The 20,576-nt window shown below is 43.5% G+C and overlaps 3 protein-coding genes across 10 annotated transcripts in view; all 3 read left to right on the forward strand.

Annotated features, from left to right (window-relative positions):
* pparab (peroxisome proliferator-activated receptor alpha b) overlaps window positions 1-13,428 on the forward strand; it is a 44,101-nt gene extending 30,673 nt beyond the window's left edge. For 7 of the 8 annotated variants that reach the window (XM_049724429.2, XM_049724431.2, XM_049724432.2 and 4 more), the window contains 6 exons: window positions 3,793-4,056; window positions 5,327-5,499; window positions 6,344-6,482; window positions 8,754-8,953; window positions 9,496-9,949; window positions 10,028-13,428. In XM_049724429.2, coding sequence (XP_049580386.1) covers window positions 3,846-4,056; window positions 5,327-5,499; window positions 6,344-6,482; window positions 8,754-8,953; window positions 9,496-9,949; window positions 10,028-10,272 — 1,422 coding nt within the window. In that variant the 5' untranslated portion in view covers window positions 3,793-3,845 and the 3' untranslated portion in view covers window positions 10,273-13,428. Of the gene's footprint in view, window positions 1-1,179; window positions 2,324-3,792; window positions 4,057-5,326; window positions 5,500-6,343; window positions 6,483-8,753; window positions 8,954-9,495; window positions 9,950-10,027 lie in introns of those variants that run through there. The other variant, XM_049724433.2, reaches the window with a different exon arrangement.
* Window positions 13,429-13,680: 252 nt separating this feature from the next.
* yars2 (tyrosyl-tRNA synthetase 2, mitochondrial) lies at window positions 13,681-16,116 on the forward strand. The gene is made up of 5 exons (XM_049723642.2): window positions 13,681-14,476; window positions 14,548-14,715; window positions 14,795-14,950; window positions 15,038-15,208; window positions 15,348-16,116. The coding sequence occupies exons 1-5, from the start codon at window positions 13,698-13,700 to the stop codon at window positions 15,505-15,507; spliced, it is 1,434 nt and encodes a 477-aa protein (XP_049579599.1). The 5' UTR covers window positions 13,681-13,697; the 3' UTR covers window positions 15,508-16,116.
* A 337-nt stretch (window positions 16,117-16,453) lies between these two features.
* On the forward strand, window positions 16,454-20,112 carry cdkn1bb (cyclin dependent kinase inhibitor 1Bb). The gene is made up of 3 exons (XM_049723662.2): window positions 16,454-17,206; window positions 17,294-17,417; window positions 18,648-20,112. The coding sequence occupies exons 1-2, from the start codon at window positions 16,774-16,776 to the stop codon at window positions 17,407-17,409; spliced, it is 549 nt and encodes a 182-aa protein (XP_049579619.1). The 5' UTR covers window positions 16,454-16,773; the 3' UTR covers window positions 17,410-17,417; window positions 18,648-20,112.
* The last annotated feature ends 464 nt before the right edge of the window (window positions 20,113-20,576 follow it).

Below are 20,576 nucleotides of genomic sequence, written 5' to 3' on the forward strand. Positions count from 1 at the left end.
CAGCTGGCGTGAGCAGAGCCCCCGTTGAACATTCCCTCCCCTTTAGCAGCACACGCTGCCTTGATGTGTTCATTGTGGTGGTCACATTGACACTATTTTTGTCTCTGGGGGAGAAGGTAAAGGTGCATTGAGTTGAGACACGAGTTTGCTTTATTAGGGTCGTGCCTTCGAAAGCCTTTCCGCAATACAAAAATCTCTCCTGCGTCATTGGTAAACGCAGGACAGAAGCGTAATGGTTAGCATAAATGTAAAGATGTCGGAATTAATCGAGCAATCGCAGAAAATTTTATTTGCATTAAAGCGTATTGAAAAACTTGATGTCTCTAAACAATTACTCGATTAAAATACGAGGCGATTCATTTGGTAATTGATTTGTTGTCGATTAATCGATTAATTCAGCTTGTGTAAGTTATTTCTTTTATGATTCATCCACTAAGAAAACTCTTCAAATATATTGGCGGGGAGGAAAGAGACGTGCTTACTTAAGTGACCTTTGAGCGGATTGTTTTGGCCAGTGGTCTTCATGATGTCGTTTTGGCGAGCAAAACTGTAAGTGAGGCAAAAAAAGTCGTGCCTCACTTCAGTGAGTTAAGTTCAAAGAGATTTTTGGATCAGTGCCGATCTGATTCGGTGGCTAATTTCACTCACTCAACTCTTGATTGCGCAGCATGCAGTGTCCCGTGGAGTGCGCGGCGGTTTTGTCTGATTTATAGTCTGGATGAACTGCTGAGATGTTTCAAAACAAGCGTGGGGCTCTGGAAATATAAAGTGGCCTGGTGCGGCTCAAGGTCACCGTCGCAAACCGTCTGCTCGTTTTAGCAACTGCCAATCGGGAGGATGAAACAAACCGTTGCTTAGTTATCACAATGGCGATTGCGTAACGCAGGCCAAGTCAGCACTGTGGGTCAAGCCTACCTCGAGACGGGCGCCATCAACTTTGACTTACATATCGGCTTCTATTTAAAGCATGACCGGCCTGTGGTTTAAATAGAGCCTTCAACTATTTTTATCGTCTTATCATCGCCGCCGTTTGCTGGGGGTCGTTGTGGAATTACACATTGCAAAGTGTGATTGCTTTTGTCTTTGGTGAGTTGAATGCATGGCTTAAAATGTATGGACTCTGTGACGCACTTGCTGTTTTTTTTTTTTTTACCACAGTGTGTGCTATAAACAGCAGGTCATCGTAGATGTTTGGCGGTAACGCGACACCCTGACACAGTGCACCCTTGTTCGCGCGGTTGCATGCTCCACTGGGCTTGCGGCGTGCGCTGGCTTCTTCTTTCCGCAACGACCACGCTGTCAATGCAGAGGTCAGAGTCCGCCAGACATTTTTGTAACGTGACTTTGAGATGTGGAGCCGCCCGTGGGAGTTCATCTTGAGTAACCCTCGCTTGTCATTTCAAGATAGTTGTGCCTCGTTGGCAATGGAGTCCATTGATTTGCGGCTAATTGGGGAAACAAGGCGGTTGTTAGCATTTAAAATGCCACTTTCTGAGTATTTTTGGAGGATAGTTTTGTAGTTTGAACTATTAATACAGATATTTATAAAGAATTTTTGGTTAACCCAGCTATTCATTGAAATTTGTGATTTGTTGGCTCAGTTTTTGAATACTAAACATCCACTGGATTATTTTGGTGCCCTCTAGTGGCATCTTGTTGCAAAGCACCGATGTCGAACACCGGGGAGAATTTTGCGATGCGCAGCGGGGCTCGGTTCCCGTCACCAAATAATTTCTGACTCGTGTGATGTTGTATTTTCCATTACAGAATTGTGTCACCGATAACTAGAAAATGGATGGATTCCGATTGCCTGTTCTAAAAATAGCACTACTGCAGACCCCTGGTCAAATGATAAACCCATGAAACAATGATTGATCAATTTGCTATCAGGCCTCCCATCGGTCACCAAGCGCCACTAAAGTCCAATGTCAATCGCACGCCGCCGCCTTGCACTTTGCGCCGTCGTCATGGCAACAATAAGGAGCCGTCCCCGGCGTATCAGCTCCGCCTGATAACGGCCCGCTTCGGTGTTTACACTGCCAACGCGGTGGTCCGAGATGAGTGAGGCGAGACTCAGACAAATCATCAGCCGGCAGGCGATGTGACAGCCCACGTGGGCCCGCAGTCGCCGTCCGAGACCACCGCCCTGACCCATGTGCTCCTCTCACGGTCCTGTCAGGACTCACTCCGCAGGAACTGAGGATTAAACATTAACCCGTGAATGTGAAGTAATCATCATCAGATCTCTTGGAAAGGAAGAAACGGGGGGGGATGTCATATTTTGTCAGGAGACGGCTCGAGGGAACGTTTTTGGAAGTGTCAGGTAGGATGATTGATTTTAATTTAATTTGTGCAAAAAACTATTTCAATATAAACAGTATTAACTATTTTTAAAATAGTATAATATTTGCTTTAGGGGCTATATGTATAAAAGATGGCAGATGATTTGTGACTCCTTTGTTCCCCGCGCCGGCTGTGAAAACTAACCTCGCGTTGTTCCTCTTCCATCCCTGGAGGGGGGCGAAGATTCAGAGGATGTCGACGAGGCGGGCTCGTCTGTTCGGCGTGTTTATTCTCCTCAGCTGGAACTCGTGCCGCTGCGATGAGTTTGTTTGTGTGTGTGTTCGGTAACTGAGAACAAATGAGCAAACAATGCTTTTTATTTGTCGTAACAGTTCATCACATTTATATAAACAGCAAACTGTATCGTGCGATATTTTCATAATAGCTTATGGTGAATAAAAGGCTAAAAAGAGTACTCAATAAAAAGTTAAAAATATTGGATTTTTTGGGTGAAATGGACCTAAAATGTATGATAAATCTTAACAGGTGAACTTAATTTAACCTCGAAACTTTTATCCAAATGTTTCAAGAGTTTTTGCACAATTTGTCCAACAGGCGTTTTGATTACGAGTCAATCATTTTAGCGTCATCCCGAAGAGTCACCTAAACACAGAACGTACGTGACCCCTGAAATATTCCGCAATGAAAAACGTATGCTGATGACAGAAGGTTAACTGGATTCACAGCGGCGAGGTCACAAGCTAAGAGAAGTATGTGTGTTATTTAAATACAACTTTTGCGTTGGCCATCTGTTGACATAACACCTCGCCGTTCACTTTTACGACCACAATCTCCGCTCGTTCTTGTACGGCTCGATTCATCTCCCGTCGCCGGAAAGAAATGTGTCCTCGTGTGCCCGCGAAGTAGCTCTTAGCTTCAAAAAGCTAACGCTAAAGCTCATATTTTCCCGTGTGCCATGATTCTATTTTGTCCCGTAAAGACAAGTTTAGGTCAAACTCGAGGCGAACCGTGTGCAACGAGTGACAGATGCCATCGGATGGCTTCGAGTTGGTAACCCACCCTTGCACCGGCTCTTTGCCCCCCACCCCCCACTCACTTATTCTACCCCCTCATCCCCGTCTTTGATGGACTTAACGGGGCCTGATGAAAGGGGCTTACTGAAGATTGACCTAGTTTACATGCTCAAGTTTTGAAGGCCAGGTGGAAAGCGCTGCGTCGAAAAAGTGCTTTTTTCCGCCGGAGCTTCCTCCCGTCTGCTCTTCTCGTCTCCAAGACTGTAGACCCGGTTCCGGTCTTCCAGCCTAATGACCTACATTCTTCCTTCTGTTTGAGCTCTCGACATGACATTTGCTTGATTAGCTATCGACCGTTTGTCACCGCATGTACTCAAACCCGATTATCGGTATTTGATATTTCAATCAACACTCCCCAAATCGTGATGATGTTAGTCGACAATATTTACCTCCCTTTCTTCTCCGTCGCTTTCAGCCTGAGGCGTGAGCTCGCCGGCCAACCCCGCCCCTCCTCATCCGGACGCGGCCATGGTCGATGTTGAGAGTCACTACCGACCGCCTTCGCCCCTGGAGGACTCCATGCTGGGCAACAGCCCGCTGTACGCCGATGACGACTTCATCGGCGGCATGGAGGAGCTCCAGGACATCTCGCAGTCCATGGATAGAAGTACCCTCAGCTCTTATGATGCCCCCGAGTACCAATCGTCCAGCAACGGCTCGGAAGGCTCCACTGTCTTTGGTGAGGGATGTTTTCATTATCCATCCATCCATCCATCCATCCATCCATCCATCCATCCATCCATCCATCCATCCATCCATCCATCCATCCATCCATCCATCCATCCATCCATCCATCCATCCATCCATCCATCCATCCATCCATCCATCCATCCATCCATCCATCCATCCATCCATCCATCCATCCATCCATCCATCCATCCATCCATCCATCCAACTTGTTAAAAGTGGTCAAAATTGGTGAAATACAACAAGACAAGCAATCCCTTAAAAGTTATTTTGGGCCGTCTGTGGTGTTCTCCCACATTCTTAAGTGTTTCCTCAGCAGCTCAGCGTAATCGCTATGCGATTGTTTTTACGCGGTAGTTTCTTAATCCTTCATTTGCTCCAACCGAATGCGGATATACGATCATAACAAGGAAGATTGATGACCAATTCCTGCTTTTGAAACTTCATTGCGTTTATTTTGGATTTGATTTCCATGCGCTCCCTCGTTCTTCTCGGCAACTAGCAATCCCCTCCCCACCGCATTCCACAGCCACCCCAAACCACTTCTCGGGAAACATCCACTGGGCTTCTGTTCCCTCCTGAATAGAGGATGAGGTGGACAGCTGGGAAAATCCACGCCACCACCATATTTGTCTAGAGGAGGGCTAGTGGACAGAAAATGATCAATCATGAAAAAGACACATGGCTGCAGTGTTGTTGTTACGCTAAATGTGCAACAGGCAGGACTTTTTTTTGGCTGCTTTATGGGCATCTCTCAAGTCACGTGGAGCGGCTTTGTGACAATCTACTGGACTATTTCTGTACCCATGACGGAATGGGCAAACTGGTGTCAATCACATGAATGGAAAATAACTTCTTGTTATACCGGCAGGAGCCAAAATATCTTAAGTGATCAACTGAGCTGTAATCAAACCTGAAAGCATGACAGAGACACGTACAGTAGTAGCTTGCTAATTGGCAGTTACTAGCTAGTGCAAGAAGCTAACATTTCAGTCGACATTTACATTTTAACTAACAACTAATGAAATAAACTACTGTTGTAATGTAAAACTTGAAAACGACGCACATAAAACACATCTACCCTTTGATTATAAGTGTATAGCACCTAGCTAGCTAGCTAGCCCAAGAAGCTAACGTAGCAGTCCACATCTTCACTCGCTCTTTTATTTAATCAAACAGAGCCAAATGTGGGACAGAAATCACAAAACAACTATTATTTATATTTTATATAATATTAATATTATTATACATTATCATATCAGATGCCCTGACGCCGGCGTCCAGCCCGTCGTCTTCGGTGGCTTACGGGTTGGCGGCGAGCCAAGAGGACTTCTCGCCTTCGTCCTCCTCGTCCTCGCTTAGCCTGGAGTGTCGAGTGTGTGCCGACCGGGCCTCGGGCTACCACTACGGCGTCCACGCCTGCGAGGGCTGCAAGGTGAGAAGACACTGACTCTTAAATGATTCAACCAAACAAGCAAGCCCTTCTCTACTTGAGTTTCTTGTTGGCAAATCACAGATCTCGACAAGGACCCAACACCACCTTGCTTTAAGAATCTTTTTACGGTATATGGGGCACACCTCTATTTGCAAACATTCGGTTTTCCAACCGTCCAACGACATTTATTAAGCACAATGCTGGGGAGTGACATGTTGGTCATGTGACACAAACAAGCCCGAGTTAATTGTTAACTGGGTAGCCGGAGATCAAGTCCAAACTTTTGGATTGGAACGACAGGGCGAGCGCTATGTCTGCATGTATACTGGATAATTTTTTTTTTTTGCCAGTCAAACGTTTCCCAGTTCACCAAGCATGATCCACACGGCTGGATGCTGGTGAAGTTTCGGTTTTTGGAATACTTTTGTGGGAGGGTTACTCGCACGTTGGGTGTGACTTTGCTGCGTTGTCTGCAGCAGAGTTCCAATCAGTTCAGAGAAGTGTCTGGAAGCTGTCAAGACAAACATTCCCTGGACACACCTCCCATTGCAAATATATGAATGCTAGAACAAAAAAATATATATATTCTGCTTGTATAAAATGACAAAATAAGTACAGAAGCCCAAAAAATGAATTAAAGGTAATGTTCTTACTTCAACTAAAGTTTAGTTACTAAACTGTCCTGGTAAATTTCATTTATGAGCGATGTCATAATTTCCACCGCTGCCTGTGGAAATCTGTGGTTTTGACTTCAAATTTGGTATTTGCATGTCTAAACACGGCTATGAATTGTTTTCATGCTTTAATTAGCATGTGCGTTGAGCATTTTCTGTCCTTCCTTCAGGGTTTTTTTCGGCGGACCATCCGTCTCAAGCTGGACTACGACAAATGCGAACGCCGCTGCAAGATCCAAAAGAAGAACCGCAACAAGTGCCAATACTGCCGCTTCCAGAAGTGCCTGTCGGTGGGCATGTCCCACAACGGTGAGTCCAAACAGGCCGAGCCGCTCCCTCCTTTGCTCTTAAAATGAGACCGCTGCCAGGATTTCCAATTAAGCGTACAAGTTGAGGCACCTCACCACTTTGTCGTCTCGTTTCTCTTTGCTTTTCTCTAGCACATCAAATTGGTCTTGGTCTATTTAGCCTCAAGTCAACCTTGAATTTGATGGATTGAGTTTTTTGCGCAACTCAACATTAGCAAAGTTATGGAAAAGCCATGTTTTGCTAAAAAGCCTGCGGCAGCGCGACCTAGCTTTTTTTTTCTTTTCAGTATGAACACGGTTGACAAAGAATGGAAACTATTTTGGGATGTTTTTTTTTTTTTATTGTGGCAAGTTGTTGAAACAAAATCCAGTTTAAACTTGTATGCCTGAGTACATTTTGGTATGTTCAATCAGTATTTTCATTTTCGTTTCATTTTTAAGCCAAGTATCTGTACTTCTTACAAATTATAAAACAAAACTATAAATATAAATCATACTATTGAGACTGATTGAGTTTCAATAACCCCCCAGTCATGCACCCTTTCAACACCCTGTTGTTGTGAGTGAGGAGGGGGTACTCAAGTTGTTTTGGGGTGTACATCCATTTCCCGCCACTAGGGGCAGCACACTATTAAAAATTCGTTTACTACATGATGATAAAATGGGACTATGTTGGCTGTTAGTATCTTATTCATATGTATTTGTCTCGGTTCTTCTCAAAATGTGAAATATTTTTAAATCCTTGTAGTACTGTAATATGAAATAAAACTTTATTGCTCGCAAGTACCTCACTTGTGCATTGGGGGCGCTGTAGAGCGCAATTCCCGCCATTCAGGAGGTTTACTGTATTTCTGTTGACACTGTGTAAACACACTGACAGACGCATGCAAGGGATGCCAGCCCATGTTCAAGGTCATGGTCGGGATTAGAAACACATTTGGACGATGACATGCGAGCGCTCAGCACGTTCAATAATTTCACCCTTACCACATATTCCACCACGTCACTTGTGGTCTGCTCTTCATTGATTTATTCTTGATTCCTTTAAGATAGCGCTCACAATTTTATGCATCCCTTATTTCCTCATTCTTGAGTTTCATGGCTAAAAGTGTAACAAAAGAGCCTAGATTTGAACTTACGGGTGGAACGGGATCCTTTGATGAGCTCTTAGCAGTCTCATGACAATCGACGGGGCGGATTGGGCGCTAAATTTGGACCGTCATCTTTGGACCTGCAATGGATACAAGAGCTAAATTGGACCCTCCTGGATACTATATCGATACATAATATTTATTACAATATATCTAGATATCTACATCTATATCTATATACAGTATATTAAATATAACTTTTCTTTTAGCCCACTAGCTTCATGCTAACCCACAAAGCTAATTAAGTACATGTTATGTGTCAATAAAGTGAGCATGCTTATTAATGTCAAAATTTCAGACCGCTGGCTCCGATCTAAACATCACTCACTTCCTCTGAACTTAATTGGACTTGGCTCCTTCCCAGTCAGTCAATCACTTGCTATGCAGTTTTAACATGATCCGACACCCATCTTCTGAACGATCCATCATGCAATAGCGTCTAGCTACCTGTTTTCCCGCTTATCGGATCAAATCAGAACTATTCTTATAAGATGTACTTTGTGTGTGTAAGGTGAGATACAGTTCACTTGCAATCTTGTTAGTCAGATGGGATCAGGCCGTCTTGAGTGTAGTCTCAAGAAGAAAAAAATCAGCTCAGTGACTGGAACGGAGCAAATGCTATGTTTTGTCCCGACTGTAATAACAAATTGATGGGGTCGCAACACAGCTGCAGGAAAGAACTCTATCATTACAGTGGATGGAATTTACAGGTTCTGTTTGTATCTATTGAAACGTGTATAGGCCTGTAGGGGGCAGCAGACGCCATCTGGTGGAATCATGGTGTTATTGCTAGGTGTGTATTGTTTTTGCTCTAGTGTGTTGGCACGACATCAGGGGTTTTTTTTTTTTTTGGACTACAGTAGCAAAATTAGTACGGGCCCATAATTGTGGCGTGTGTTGATGCTTTATGATCCTTTTTGTTCCAAGTGCTTTGTCAGCCATCTTGTTGATTTAATATATGCAAGCTATACATTTTAGGCATAGCGGAAGCTTGAAAAATTAAAAATCGACATCACTTACTCCAATAGCCACTTAGTTCTCATGAATTCTCTGTTTCTTAAAAGCAAGTAGCAGAATTACGGTAGCTAATTGAATGAGTGTCTGCGTCGCTTTCCACACAGCCATTCGTTTTGGACGGATGCCACAGTCGGAGAAGCTGAAGCTGAAAGCTGAGATGGTGACGGGGGACCGCGAGGTGGAGGACCCCCAGATGGCCGACCAGAAAACACTAGCTCGGCAGATTTACGAGGCCTATCTCAAGAACTTCAACATGAACAAGGCCAAAGCTCGGACCATCCTCACGGGGAAGACCAGCACCCCGGTAGGTTGACTTTTGCATTCGTCACAGGTCGCCACCTCTTGTTGACACAAAATATATTTCTTTCCCTCCCCGGAGTGATTTTACGCTGCTTCTTAGCACATTTTCAACTTTGGACTCAGAATTTGTGTCTTAATCGCTGGCAGCTTGTCACGACGCCGATGATTTGCAGCGACTCAAGCACGAGGGGATTCCAAAGATGCCGTAGAGACTTGCTGTTATTTTTGTCTCCGTCCCTGTACTTTTTCAAACCGCGTCCCAAACGTTTCCCCCGCATCGTCTCTTTTCGATGTCCTTTTGAACTCGATTAGTCAGCGTTTTTTTTTTTTTTTTTGCCAAATGAACCCAGAGACCTTCAAAGTGAACCCAACTGGGACTGCCCAATAGATCAAATGAAAGAAGCTTGTAATTTATAAAGGGTCACAAATACATATTTGCAAATATGTTCCAACGTATGTTCGAACGTACTCTCAATGTATTTACTCGCACGTGCCCGCTGAAAAAAAATGCTGAGTTGACATGATTCCCAATGTGTCCTTTGGCAGCCTTTGGTCATCCATGACATGGACACACTACAGCTGGCGGAGCAGACCCTGGTGGCCAAGATGGTGGGCTCCGCGGGGGTCCTGAAGGACCGGGAGGCCGAAGTGCGCCTCTTCCACTGCTGCCAGTGCACCTCGGTGGAAACGGTCACCGAGTTGACGGAATTCGCCAAGTCGGTCCCCGGTTTCTCCGACCTGGACCTCAACGACCAGGTGACTCTGTTGAAGTACGGCGTCTACGAGGCCCTCTTCGCCATGCTGGCCTCGTGCATGAACAAAGACGGGCTGCTGGTGGCGTACGGCTCGGGCTTCATCACGCGCGAATTCCTCAAGAGCCTGCGGCGGCCTTTCAGCGACATGATGGAACCTAAGTTCCAGTTTGCCACCAAGTTTAACGCCCTGGAGTTGGATGATAGCGACCTGGCGCTCTTTGTGGCCACCATCATCTGTTGTGGAGGTGAGGCTACAGGAAAACAAATAGAAAACATTTTGCAGTTTTAAAATATAAATCAAAAAATATATATTTTCCACACAGACCGGCCGGGCCTGGTGAACGTGAGCCACATTGAGCGGATGCAGGAGAGCATCGTGCAAGTGCTACAGCTCCACCTGCTGGTCAACCACCCAGACGACTTGTTCCTCTTCCCCAAGCTTCTGCAGAAACTGGCCGACTTGCGGCAGCTGGTCACCGAACACGCTCATCTGGTGCAGGAGATCAAGAAGACAGAGGACACGTCGTTACACCCGCTCCTGCAAGAGATCTACAGAGACATGTATTGAGCGTTCTATCGTTTTCTTCGGGTCGGACCCCCGGCACTCTCTTTCCGAGCGCTAGCTAATAATGAGCCTCGTTTCCACCAAGCGGTGCGCTTTTAGTTCCGTACACTGACGTGGAAGTTGCACTCCCTGGGTTGGTTCCATCAGGCCGGTGTTGAACCCCTTTTGAGCCTACAGGGCCACCGTACTCCAATGCATAAAAAGCGAGCTTCAGTCTTCGGACAGAACATATGATGAATACGGACTCAAAACAGCCAAGCTGCTTTTTCTGAGATTCCGATTTTTTTTTTTTTCCCAAGTTGACTTTTTTTTTTAAACATTTTCAGTTGACTTTTTAGGGTTCCTGTAGCCTTGCTCAACAGTCAAACAAAAGAGGAAGAAGACAAACGTCAAATGCCAAGAAGAACAAACAACAAATATGTGTTGTCATTTGTTTACATTGCGCCCTTCCTCTTGAGTTGACTGGTGGGCTCGCATTGATGATGTCATCCTTCAAACTAGGAACTAGCTACCGTTCTGAACGGTTAGCGTCATAACGTATAGAGCTGAACTGCACTCCTTGGTGGCAACGTGGCTTTTGAGGCCTGCGATCAACAAGAGGTTGACTCTGCTGCACTCCACCATGGCAGATTTTTTTTTTTTTTTTTTAAAAAGACATTTTGGGGTCAGCCTTTGTGGCATCCCCGCTCTCTGAAACACCCGAAAATGAGGAAGAGTGAACTGTCACTCCAACAGAATGTAGATTTAAAATATATACATATATATATAAAGAGTGATCTAAAGCCATAAAAATTTTGCAGTCAAGTGGACTCCGTGATGGCGGCCACGATACGTCTTGTTCTCATGTACTCATGTCATATTTCCCGTCTTAGTGGTTGTATAGTGGGTATAAAAAGTCTGCACACCCCTGTTAAAATGAAAAATAATTTCAAAACTATTGTGACCTTAAGTTTTTGGGGAGAAAATGAAGTAATATTTGAAATAATGTGTTTGCATAAGTGTACACACCCTCTTGAAATTGGGTTGTAGCATTCGGCTGTGATTGAATCACAAAAATTCAGCATTTGAAGCGAGGTGTACAGACTATTTATAGCCACTGAATGTGCGACTAACCTCATTTTAGCAACATCCATCTGAATTTTTTTCTATCTGTGACCACCTCAGTGCACACAAGCTGGCCTGTGACATTTAAAGGGACATGCTTTTTTTTTTTCTTCATAAAGAACAAGTGCTCCAATAATGATTGTGCTTTGCCATATCAACAGCTAACTGTAAAAATGAAGCACAATAGCAATAATACTCATTTGAAAGTCAGCTAAATAAAATAACTAATTTTGCTTTTGGTCTTGGTAACATCCTTTCGGTTAGCATTCAGGGATCGTTTGTACACATTTTTTTATAACAGTGACAAGTGTCTTTCTGCTTCATCTGCTGGAAGAGATTCAAAGCTAATCTGAAGTCATGCGCCATTTCATGTCAAGTGGATAATGTTTTTGCATCATTGCAGTTTAGGAGTACGAGGGCCACATTGGAAAAAGGAAATTATTTATTGTGAAATGTAAGAACATCATTGCTTTGTTCTGATTGTTTTTCCTGCTGAAAATTATTTTCTTTTAAAATTCGATCCCAAAAGTGTTTTCTCTCAAATTCTTTTATTTACAATTTTTTTTTTTTTTTTTTTGTAATTCCTGCTCCTTTTTTCGCTCAAATTTATTTTTACTTTTGATTTTCTTAAAAATAATTCCTTTTCTTCTTTGCAATGTGGCCCTTACACTGTATTATTTTCCTAGCTGAAGTGTTTTGAGTGTGACTTTGTTGGTCCGGAGAAAACTTAAAAAAGCATCCATGCAATTTATCTGCCCCTAAAAAAATCCAGGGAAAAATTTGTACCGCTAATTAGTCATGTTTGTTGTCGCTTTAGCTACCAGCTAATAGTGGTCAATTGAATTGGATCCTATTTTTTATACCACGGCGTGTATGTGCAGTACGTTTGTTTTTCACTGTTTCAACTAAAATGAAGAGCAGCCAAGATTCTCATCATTTGAATATCCATAGATTCTCTTTAGGAACATTCCAATGTGTTCTTTGCCGCTTTGTGACCCAACAAAACTGCAACCATTCTTTCTTTTCGTCACATTTTCCCCTCACCTTTTGTCATTAACTGATCATGTTCTCGGGTCATTCAATGATGATCCTTGGAATAATACAGACTAATTTGCATATGTATGACATCACTATAAGCCATGCTCACATCTCATTGCAGTAATGAAAATGCAGTATATGGTGTTTAATCTGAATTTAGTAGGATTTTATACAAAAACCAATGCACTCATACGAGAAAATATTTTTAGGGTACATGACAATTATTTTTGAGTTTTTATATCTCCATCTCTCACAGATTTGTTTTTTCCATGCCAGCTGGCACATCCAGGGCATCATTTTCAAAGACTCTATATAGTTGCTTCCTCATGAACGTCGTTTCCCATCCAATCACAGATTCTTACTCGGGATTAGGATTACTTTGACAATAGCTGCAAACAGTCTGTGCCTTACCATGTGTGCAAAAAAATATATATTACAATAGAGATTGTGTGCACATTTGGGAATGCATGTGTGACTCAACTGGTCCTAGCAAGATTATGCTGTAGATCATACAAGGTATCAGTGAGGAATCACAGCTTTAAAACAGGTTGCAAAATAATGTCATGTACCCAAACTGGGCCCAAAAAAGGGATTTTTTTTTTTTTTTTTTTTTTGGCGTATATGTTGAGAGGGATTTTGTTGAAACGTATCAAGGAAGCCTTTGTTGAACTCAGGATCCATTACAAGTACTGTTCAATTTCTAACTGTGATGTCACCTATAACTCTTAAACAGTACTTACCCCCCCCCCCCCCCCCCGCCCCCTCAATTCTGGCTAAATACTGTTTTTGGTTGCAGTTGTAATACGAATAAACTGATGTGATTGTTTTTGTAAGTCTACTTTTATGGAGAAGATGGAGACAAAACGATGATGTGATGTCAATGTGTATCGTGGCTTGGTACAAAATACTGTAAATGTATATGAGGAAAGAATGTAAAGATAGTCATTTAAATGATACAATAAGCTGATAAGGTGAACATTGAATGGATTTGAAAAATTAAAAAAAACTTTGAATGAACTTTTGTGGACTTGGATTCCATCTGACAATACATTAACACTGCATCACCTCAGTTACAAATTGGCAAAGTTCAACTTTCACTTTAAATTATTATAATGATTAAATGGTGTGTAAAGACTAAGATTTATGGCGCTTGTTTTAGTGTGCGGAGCACCAGGGGCAGACGTTTATGCGATTGCGACTCCGCTGCACTAGAGGGCGATCGCTCTTCAGCAACCACCATTTATGGCTATTCCTTGACTCCTCCTACTTCCGTTCTCGTGTTCAACATGGCGGCCTCCTTGTCCAGAGTTTGCCGCTATGTTTTACGACACAGGTCTTGTTTTCAGCAAACTACAAGCTTTGCACTCAAATGCAAATTCCACCGTTCGGTTTCTGTGTGCAACGGGCTTCTACACAGACTCAATAAACGCGGACTCGTGAAGGACTCTTTCCCGGATGACGCGGGGCACGATCGACTCCCTCGCCTGCTTCAGTCGGGTGCTCAGACCGTGTACTGCGGCTTTGACCCCACGGCCGACAGCCTTCACGTCGGCCATCTCCTCGCCCTCATCGGCCTATTGCACTTCCGAAGCGCCGGTCACCATGTGGTCGCCGTGCTCGGCGGGGCCACTGCGCAAATTGGCGACCCAAGCGGAAAGAACAGTGAGCGCGAACGGCTGTCCGCGGACGCCGTGGAGGGTAACACGCGCGGCATCCGCGAGAGCATCCACAGAATTTTCACCAACCACGAACTGCACTTCCACGACGGCTCCAAGACGCAAGGGACCGTGACGGTTTTGAACAACTTGAGCTGGTACAAAGACTGGAACGTGGTCAAGTTCCTGTCAGAGACCGGGACACACTTCCGCATGGGGACCATGCTCAGCCGCCACAGCGTCCAGTCCAGGCTGCGCAGCTCGGAAGGAATGAGTCTGACGGAGTTCACCTACCAGGCGTTCCAGGCGTACGACTTCTACCACCTGAACCAACTCTATGGCTGCAAGATCCAACTGGGAGGCACCGATCAGCTGGGAAACCTCATGTCTGGCCACGACTTCATTCACAAGTAAATACCCTCTTCAAACCAGTAGGTGAAATCCATTAAGAACATGAAAACACTTCTTGCTGGCTTCCCAGAGTGAGCGGCGAGGAGGTGTACGGCCTCACCCTCCCGCTGGTCACCAGCTCGACGGGCGACAAGCTGGGCAAGACAGCGGGCAACGCCGTGTGGCTCAACCGCGACAAGACGTCTCCCTTTGAGCTCTACCAGTTTTTTCTGCGGCAGCCTGACGCCAGCGTGGAAGGGTGGGTGAGGCGACGCAAAACCCCAACTCCCGAGTCAGGTGTTTGTGCGGCGCACAGGATTCGTATGTATTCCTCAAAGGTTCCTGAAGCTCTTCACCTTCCTGCCGCTGGCTGAAGTGGAGAACCTGATGGAGCAGCAGCGAGCAGATCCCGGTAAACGGCTGGCACATAAGCGACTCGCAGCTGAAGTGACAAAGCTGGTCCATGGGAAGGAGGGCCTGGAGAGTGCCAAGAGGTCACAATCTTGTTTCGTCAACGTCTTCATTTGGGGCCCAATAGATGCAAACGTGTTTTTTTTTGTTTTTGTTTTTTTTGTGTGCAGGTGCACCAATACTCTGTACCACAGCAGCGTGCAGGCACTGGAGGAGATGAGCGACTCGGAGCTGCAGGAGCTCTTCCGAGAGGCTCCCTTCCATGAACTTCTGCTGGAACCAGGGACCACCATCATCGATGCCTGCCGCAGGGTCAACGCCATCCCAGACGGTCCCAAAGGGTACGGGCGAGCACACACAGCCAATTTTGAGCTTGAGTGCAAATTTGTTAAGCTTCCTGTTAGGTTGCAGGTCCAATCGAACCATTAGAAAATAAAATAGCAATGGTTAATGTTGGCTTGATTTTTGCTGGACTTTTAGGTATCGGATGGTTTCGGAGGGAGCGGTGTGGCTCAACCACCAGCGGACAGACAACCCGGAGCAGGTGCTCATCCCCAAGGTCCACATCCTGGCCAACAGCCTCACGCTGCTCCGAGTGGGCAAGAAAAACTTCCATATTATCAAGTGGCTCAGTCTGTGAAAGGTATATAGAATATGTTTGCCTATAAATACTTTAGAGTTGATCATATGTATCTTTAGCTTTGGTTATTAAAATGATTTATTTAAGATTCGGCCTCTGTTAAACTGCAACTCAAAGTGTTTGAGAGATGAACAGCAGGGGGAGCCATTGTCCTTAACATAAAATGCTGGAACGCGACATGCTCCAACGGGTTGAATGCCTTATGAAATAGATATAATATTTTTTATGCTAACAGCCTTCATTGCCATGGAAACGTTTTAAAAAAATGTCCACATGTATGTGACTGAAATACTATAATATATTTCCATTTAAAGGTTTCCAACATTCACTTACGTCCATTTATCGTGTTTAATGTGCGATACATTTTAAGTGAATCCTCATTTGGGTCCATTTTATTTTTATTTAAGCACCCTGTTAACATTCAAATTGTGCATAATGGTACAGTGGCTTTCAAAAATACTTCTCATGATGATAATACTTGGAGAGCCAAATCTTTTTTATTTATCTACACTTAGAAATCACTGTCGGAGAAAAAGTGTGGTCAAAGAAGGCATTTGATCTGAACTGTCAATTTTTAAAAGTGGATTTAAAAAAACATTTCTCACTGCTGATGTGTTTTTAATTATTATTATCATCACGTATAACAAAATCTTTTCGAGGCTGCAATCTAAGTGGATTGTCCACGCCAATCGTGATAAGTGGACGATCCACACCAACCGTGATGAAAATTATGAAATGTATTTGTTACGTCACATGTTAACGCATTTTTATGGGCGCATGTAACATTGAGCAAAACAAACAGGGTGGTTGTTTGGGGCCGCCCTCCCATCTTGCGTGAGCCACCTTAAGAGGAGTGGGCGGGCTTATAAGGCTTTGGACCAATGAGGGTTCACCTTTATTTGCGTTTTGGTTGTCCCCGCCTCTCCCTCTCCACTCTGCCGTCAAGCTATCAAACCCAAACGTACGTACTCAATCGCCATATTGGCTTCGAGGAAGCTGCTGTGTGCACTTTCCTCTGTGGGTTTTCTTTTTTCCCCTCAGCGGATTTAAAGTGACAAGAAGCGGCTGCGAGTTGACGGAGGTGACGTTTGAATGGCGTGAACAGCTTTTTACCCCTCTTCAGCCTACATTTCGTTTTACTTTTATTTTTGGGATCTTACCCAGCGAAAAGTTGTTGTTTTTTTCGCCCCGCAAAAAGTGGACCCTCCCGGCTGTTTTTGTGCGTCTTTCTCGGTGGTGGAGGGGGGCGGGGGATTAAAACAAAAAATGTCCGATGTTCGACTTTCCAACGGCAGCCCGACGTTGGAGCGGAACGAGCCGCGCTTGTCGGAGCACCCGAAGCCGTCAGCCTGCCGGATCCTATTCGGTTCGGTGGACCACGACGAGCTCCAACGGGAGTTCAAGAGACACCAGCGGGAGATGGAGGAGGCCGCCGCCGCCAAGTGGAACTTCGACTCCAGGTCGGACATCCCGCTGGAAAACGACACCGGATACCGCTGGGAGCCGGTGGACTGTCGCGACGTGCCGGAATTCTATACGCGGCCGCCGCGGCTGGAGCGAAGAGGCTCGGGGAATAACCATGTGGATGTAAACGGGAACCACCGCTGTGTTGTCCGGGAGCCTGCGGAAGAGCGTGCGGGTGGGCCGACGTCGTGCCCGGAGCAGTGTACCGCGTTGAGGAAGAGACCGGCCAGCCACGGTACTTAACACCCTACCGGACTACTACTAATTTTGTCTCCTCACATTTTTTTTCTTCTTTTTTGACACTTTTTAATGCTTTCCCCAGAGCCCACTACCCAAAATAAGAGGTCGCACAGCAGCCCGGCTGAGTATCCCAACCGGAGTCGCTCCGCCGAACACACGCCCAGAAAGAGGAGCGGAAGCCCGGGGAGGCAAACGTGAGACGCACGGTAAGGCTTTGTTTTTGTTCATGGGCATAGAGCAAAATGGCGATTTTGTTTTATTTATTTTTAATCTGCTACGATATAAATAGTACAAGTTTATTTGGAATGCTCCTAATAAATTAACATACCCGTAATTGATTCCAAAGGTGAAATTCCGGTGTTACCGCGGTTATCAAATATATATTAAAAAAGTGTTTGATATAAAAAATAAAACTATTGTGTAATTAAATTGATTTACATCGTGTGCCAAGTTCAAATGTTACTATTACGCAAGTTGTCGTCGTCGTCACGGTGTTTCGGGTTACGCCTACGCACGCGCACGTACCGGCGTGCACGGTTTTTCCCTTCGCTGCACCTGGTTAGTAAAGTTGTAAACAACTCGCGTGCGCGACCGAGAGCGTGGTAGTAGTAGTCGTAGTAGTAGTAGTAGTAACACGTCAGCAGCCACTGCCCTCATGCGCGTGCACGCGTGGGGGAGGGGGGTGTTCTCTGCGCGCACATCTGTCTACGCCCCTGAGTGCTCAACTACAAACTCACGATTTTTGTGTGCGTTTGTAGTTAATAGTCGTGTTTTTTTTTTTTTTTTTTTTTTTTTTTTGCACGCATGCTCTTCGCACGCTCTACTAATTGACGATATTCGCAGCCTATTAGTTTGCGTGTTATGTCAAAATTAATTTGTGGGTGTTTTTTTTTTTTTTTCTGTGAAGTTTTGCATGTGTAGCATTTGCTCTTGTTTTGATTTATTCTGCATTTAATAGCGTCGTTTTTAAAGGGCGAGGTTCTTGCAGAATGCATTGTGCTGAAGCCTCTGCTTGAAAGAATAGTATCATGTCAGAAGCCTATAATGTCCCAAGTTGCATGTTATGGCTCTTTAGGGAGTCGTTTTTATTTTATTTGTTGAAAATTATAGTGTTAAGAATGCACACTGTTGTAATTCTGCCGTAGGACATTAGATGTACGTTTTGTTGCATTTTTTTTTCACTTTTATTTCAAATGTCTAAATTTCTATTATTTTCTCACAAGGAGAACTTTAAAGTGACATTATCAAGGCTTCTTTGAGCACCCTTGTAGTACTTCAAATATTTATGCTACATTGCTGTTATTACAATAACAGAAAGCGTGTTGGATCATGTTGTATATTTATGCAATGAGGTCTACAATAGATATGCTTTGTATGTCCCGTGTCTAATCTGAGCAACTCTTTGTCTGTTTTTTTTTTTTCCTTCCCTCTCACAGAACTGAAGATGGATTTCCTCGGCGTACGTTGGAGGAGAAACCCTCTATTGTCGGTCGACTTTTTTGTTGTTGTTGTTGTTCTCGTTTTGGAAGAAGAGGAAGTATACACATCATGAGAAACATATCAGCTCTCCTCGAGGACGCTGTTGAAGCACTGATTACGAAAAACACTAAAAAAAAAACGAGTTGTGGCACTCAAAAGCAATTTTTTTGTTTTGTGTAAAGTTACTGCCTCTGAAAAGCAGTTGATGTAGCAGTGTGCAATTAGGTTGGATTTCTCTTCATTTGCTCCTTTTTGTACTACCTGTGTGTATATAAATTATAATTTCTCCATGTGTAGCACATAAGACAACATTGATTTGAAAAGAAATCCTTTATACTAAATATATTATATATATATATATATATATTATATATATATTAAAAAAAAAAGACAAGGTGTGAATTTTGATTTGACTTGAAGAATTGCAGTGTAGTTTGATTTCCAAAATGCTGTTTTATTTACTGAAAGGCAGTTTTGACCTGGACACAATTTTTCAAAAAAATTGTAACATAGCTTCAGTTTCTCGACAGTCTTCACGCTTCCAAACTCATTAGTGAAGAACGGTACAAATGTAGCAACCTATTTTATTATGTTTCTTTCACAGGATTGCAACGTTCTTATTTAAATGGCCCCAATACTTGGGATGGAGAAATTATGTTTTTGGATGTTTCTCGGAATCCTATTATGTTGTTCCTTGCACACCTCAGCCTTTATTCGAACAGTGCGATGGAGTTGTGAGGTACTTTCTGAAGGAAAAAAAAAAAAAAAAACGGTGCAAAAGGGTCGTTCTTGGTTGCGAGTTCAAGTCCTCCTCTTCGTCACATCACCTGCCTTAATCCGGGTTTGAATGTTCTTACAAGACCAAACTGATGGCTGCCAAGTGCTTCTTTTGACTTCACATAGTTTGACTTTGTGATAACCTTGAACTAAATCCGCATTTATAACTTTGTTTGTGTTCAGCCTGCTGAGGATGCTTATGTTGGCATCTAGAAGCTTCTTTTTTTTTTTTGGCCGGTGTCAAACCGGACCAGATGGAGGAACACCAACTCGTCTCAGAAATGCAGTCAAAATTGCCTGTGTATTTTTGTGTAAATATTTCCTTTGTACATTATTTTGTAAGAAAAAAACCCCATCAAAACACAAAAAACACAGAAATTATACTAACTTATTTATGATAAGCCGTTTTTTTTAAAAATGTAGAATATAAAAAAGTTTTTTTTAATTTGCGGTTATCCAAAGTGGCATTTACTTTATTATAACTGTATTATTTTTTAAAAGCATATTTGTGGTAGTTTTTTTTTCTTATCAACAAGGTTGCAAACTGAGCCTAATAAGATATTTGATGTGCATTGTTTTTTTTTTTTTTTTTGTAATGTGTGGTCATAAAATCTGTTGCAATCAATTAAAAAAGTTAAAATTGAATTTAAATGTATTTGCAGCCTTTTTTTTTTAATGTATTTTGTGCTTTGTGTAATTTGTTAAAGCTTTGACTGGGTGGCGAAAAAACAAGAATGCATGTGAATTCCCTCCTAGTGTAAAACTATGTTATGGTGATGATTGACAGGTGGTTCGTCCAATCAGAAAGCGAGCAGACCACTCCTCAGCCACTGACATTGTAGAATTGCTAACAGAAACGGAGAAAAATGAGCCCATGACAGAAGAGGTAAATACCAAAAAGCACAAAAGTGTTGAATATTTAAAAAAAATCTATTTTCATGAACCACCGCCTCGGTTTAGTGCGGATACAAACAAACTGATCAGGAAGAAAACTGGCACGGTTTTGTGGTTTGTGCACTTCAAACTTGCACAATGAGCTTAATGTCTTCTAAAATGGGTCATGTGCAGGCAATGAAGTGTGTGTGTGTGTGTGTGTGTATGTGTGTGTG

This window comes from Syngnathus scovelli, chromosome 6, assembly GCF_024217435.2.
Source record: "Syngnathus scovelli strain Florida chromosome 6, RoL_Ssco_1.2, whole genome shotgun sequence".
Lineage (NCBI taxonomy): Eukaryota > Metazoa > Chordata > Actinopteri > Syngnathiformes > Syngnathidae > Syngnathus > Syngnathus scovelli.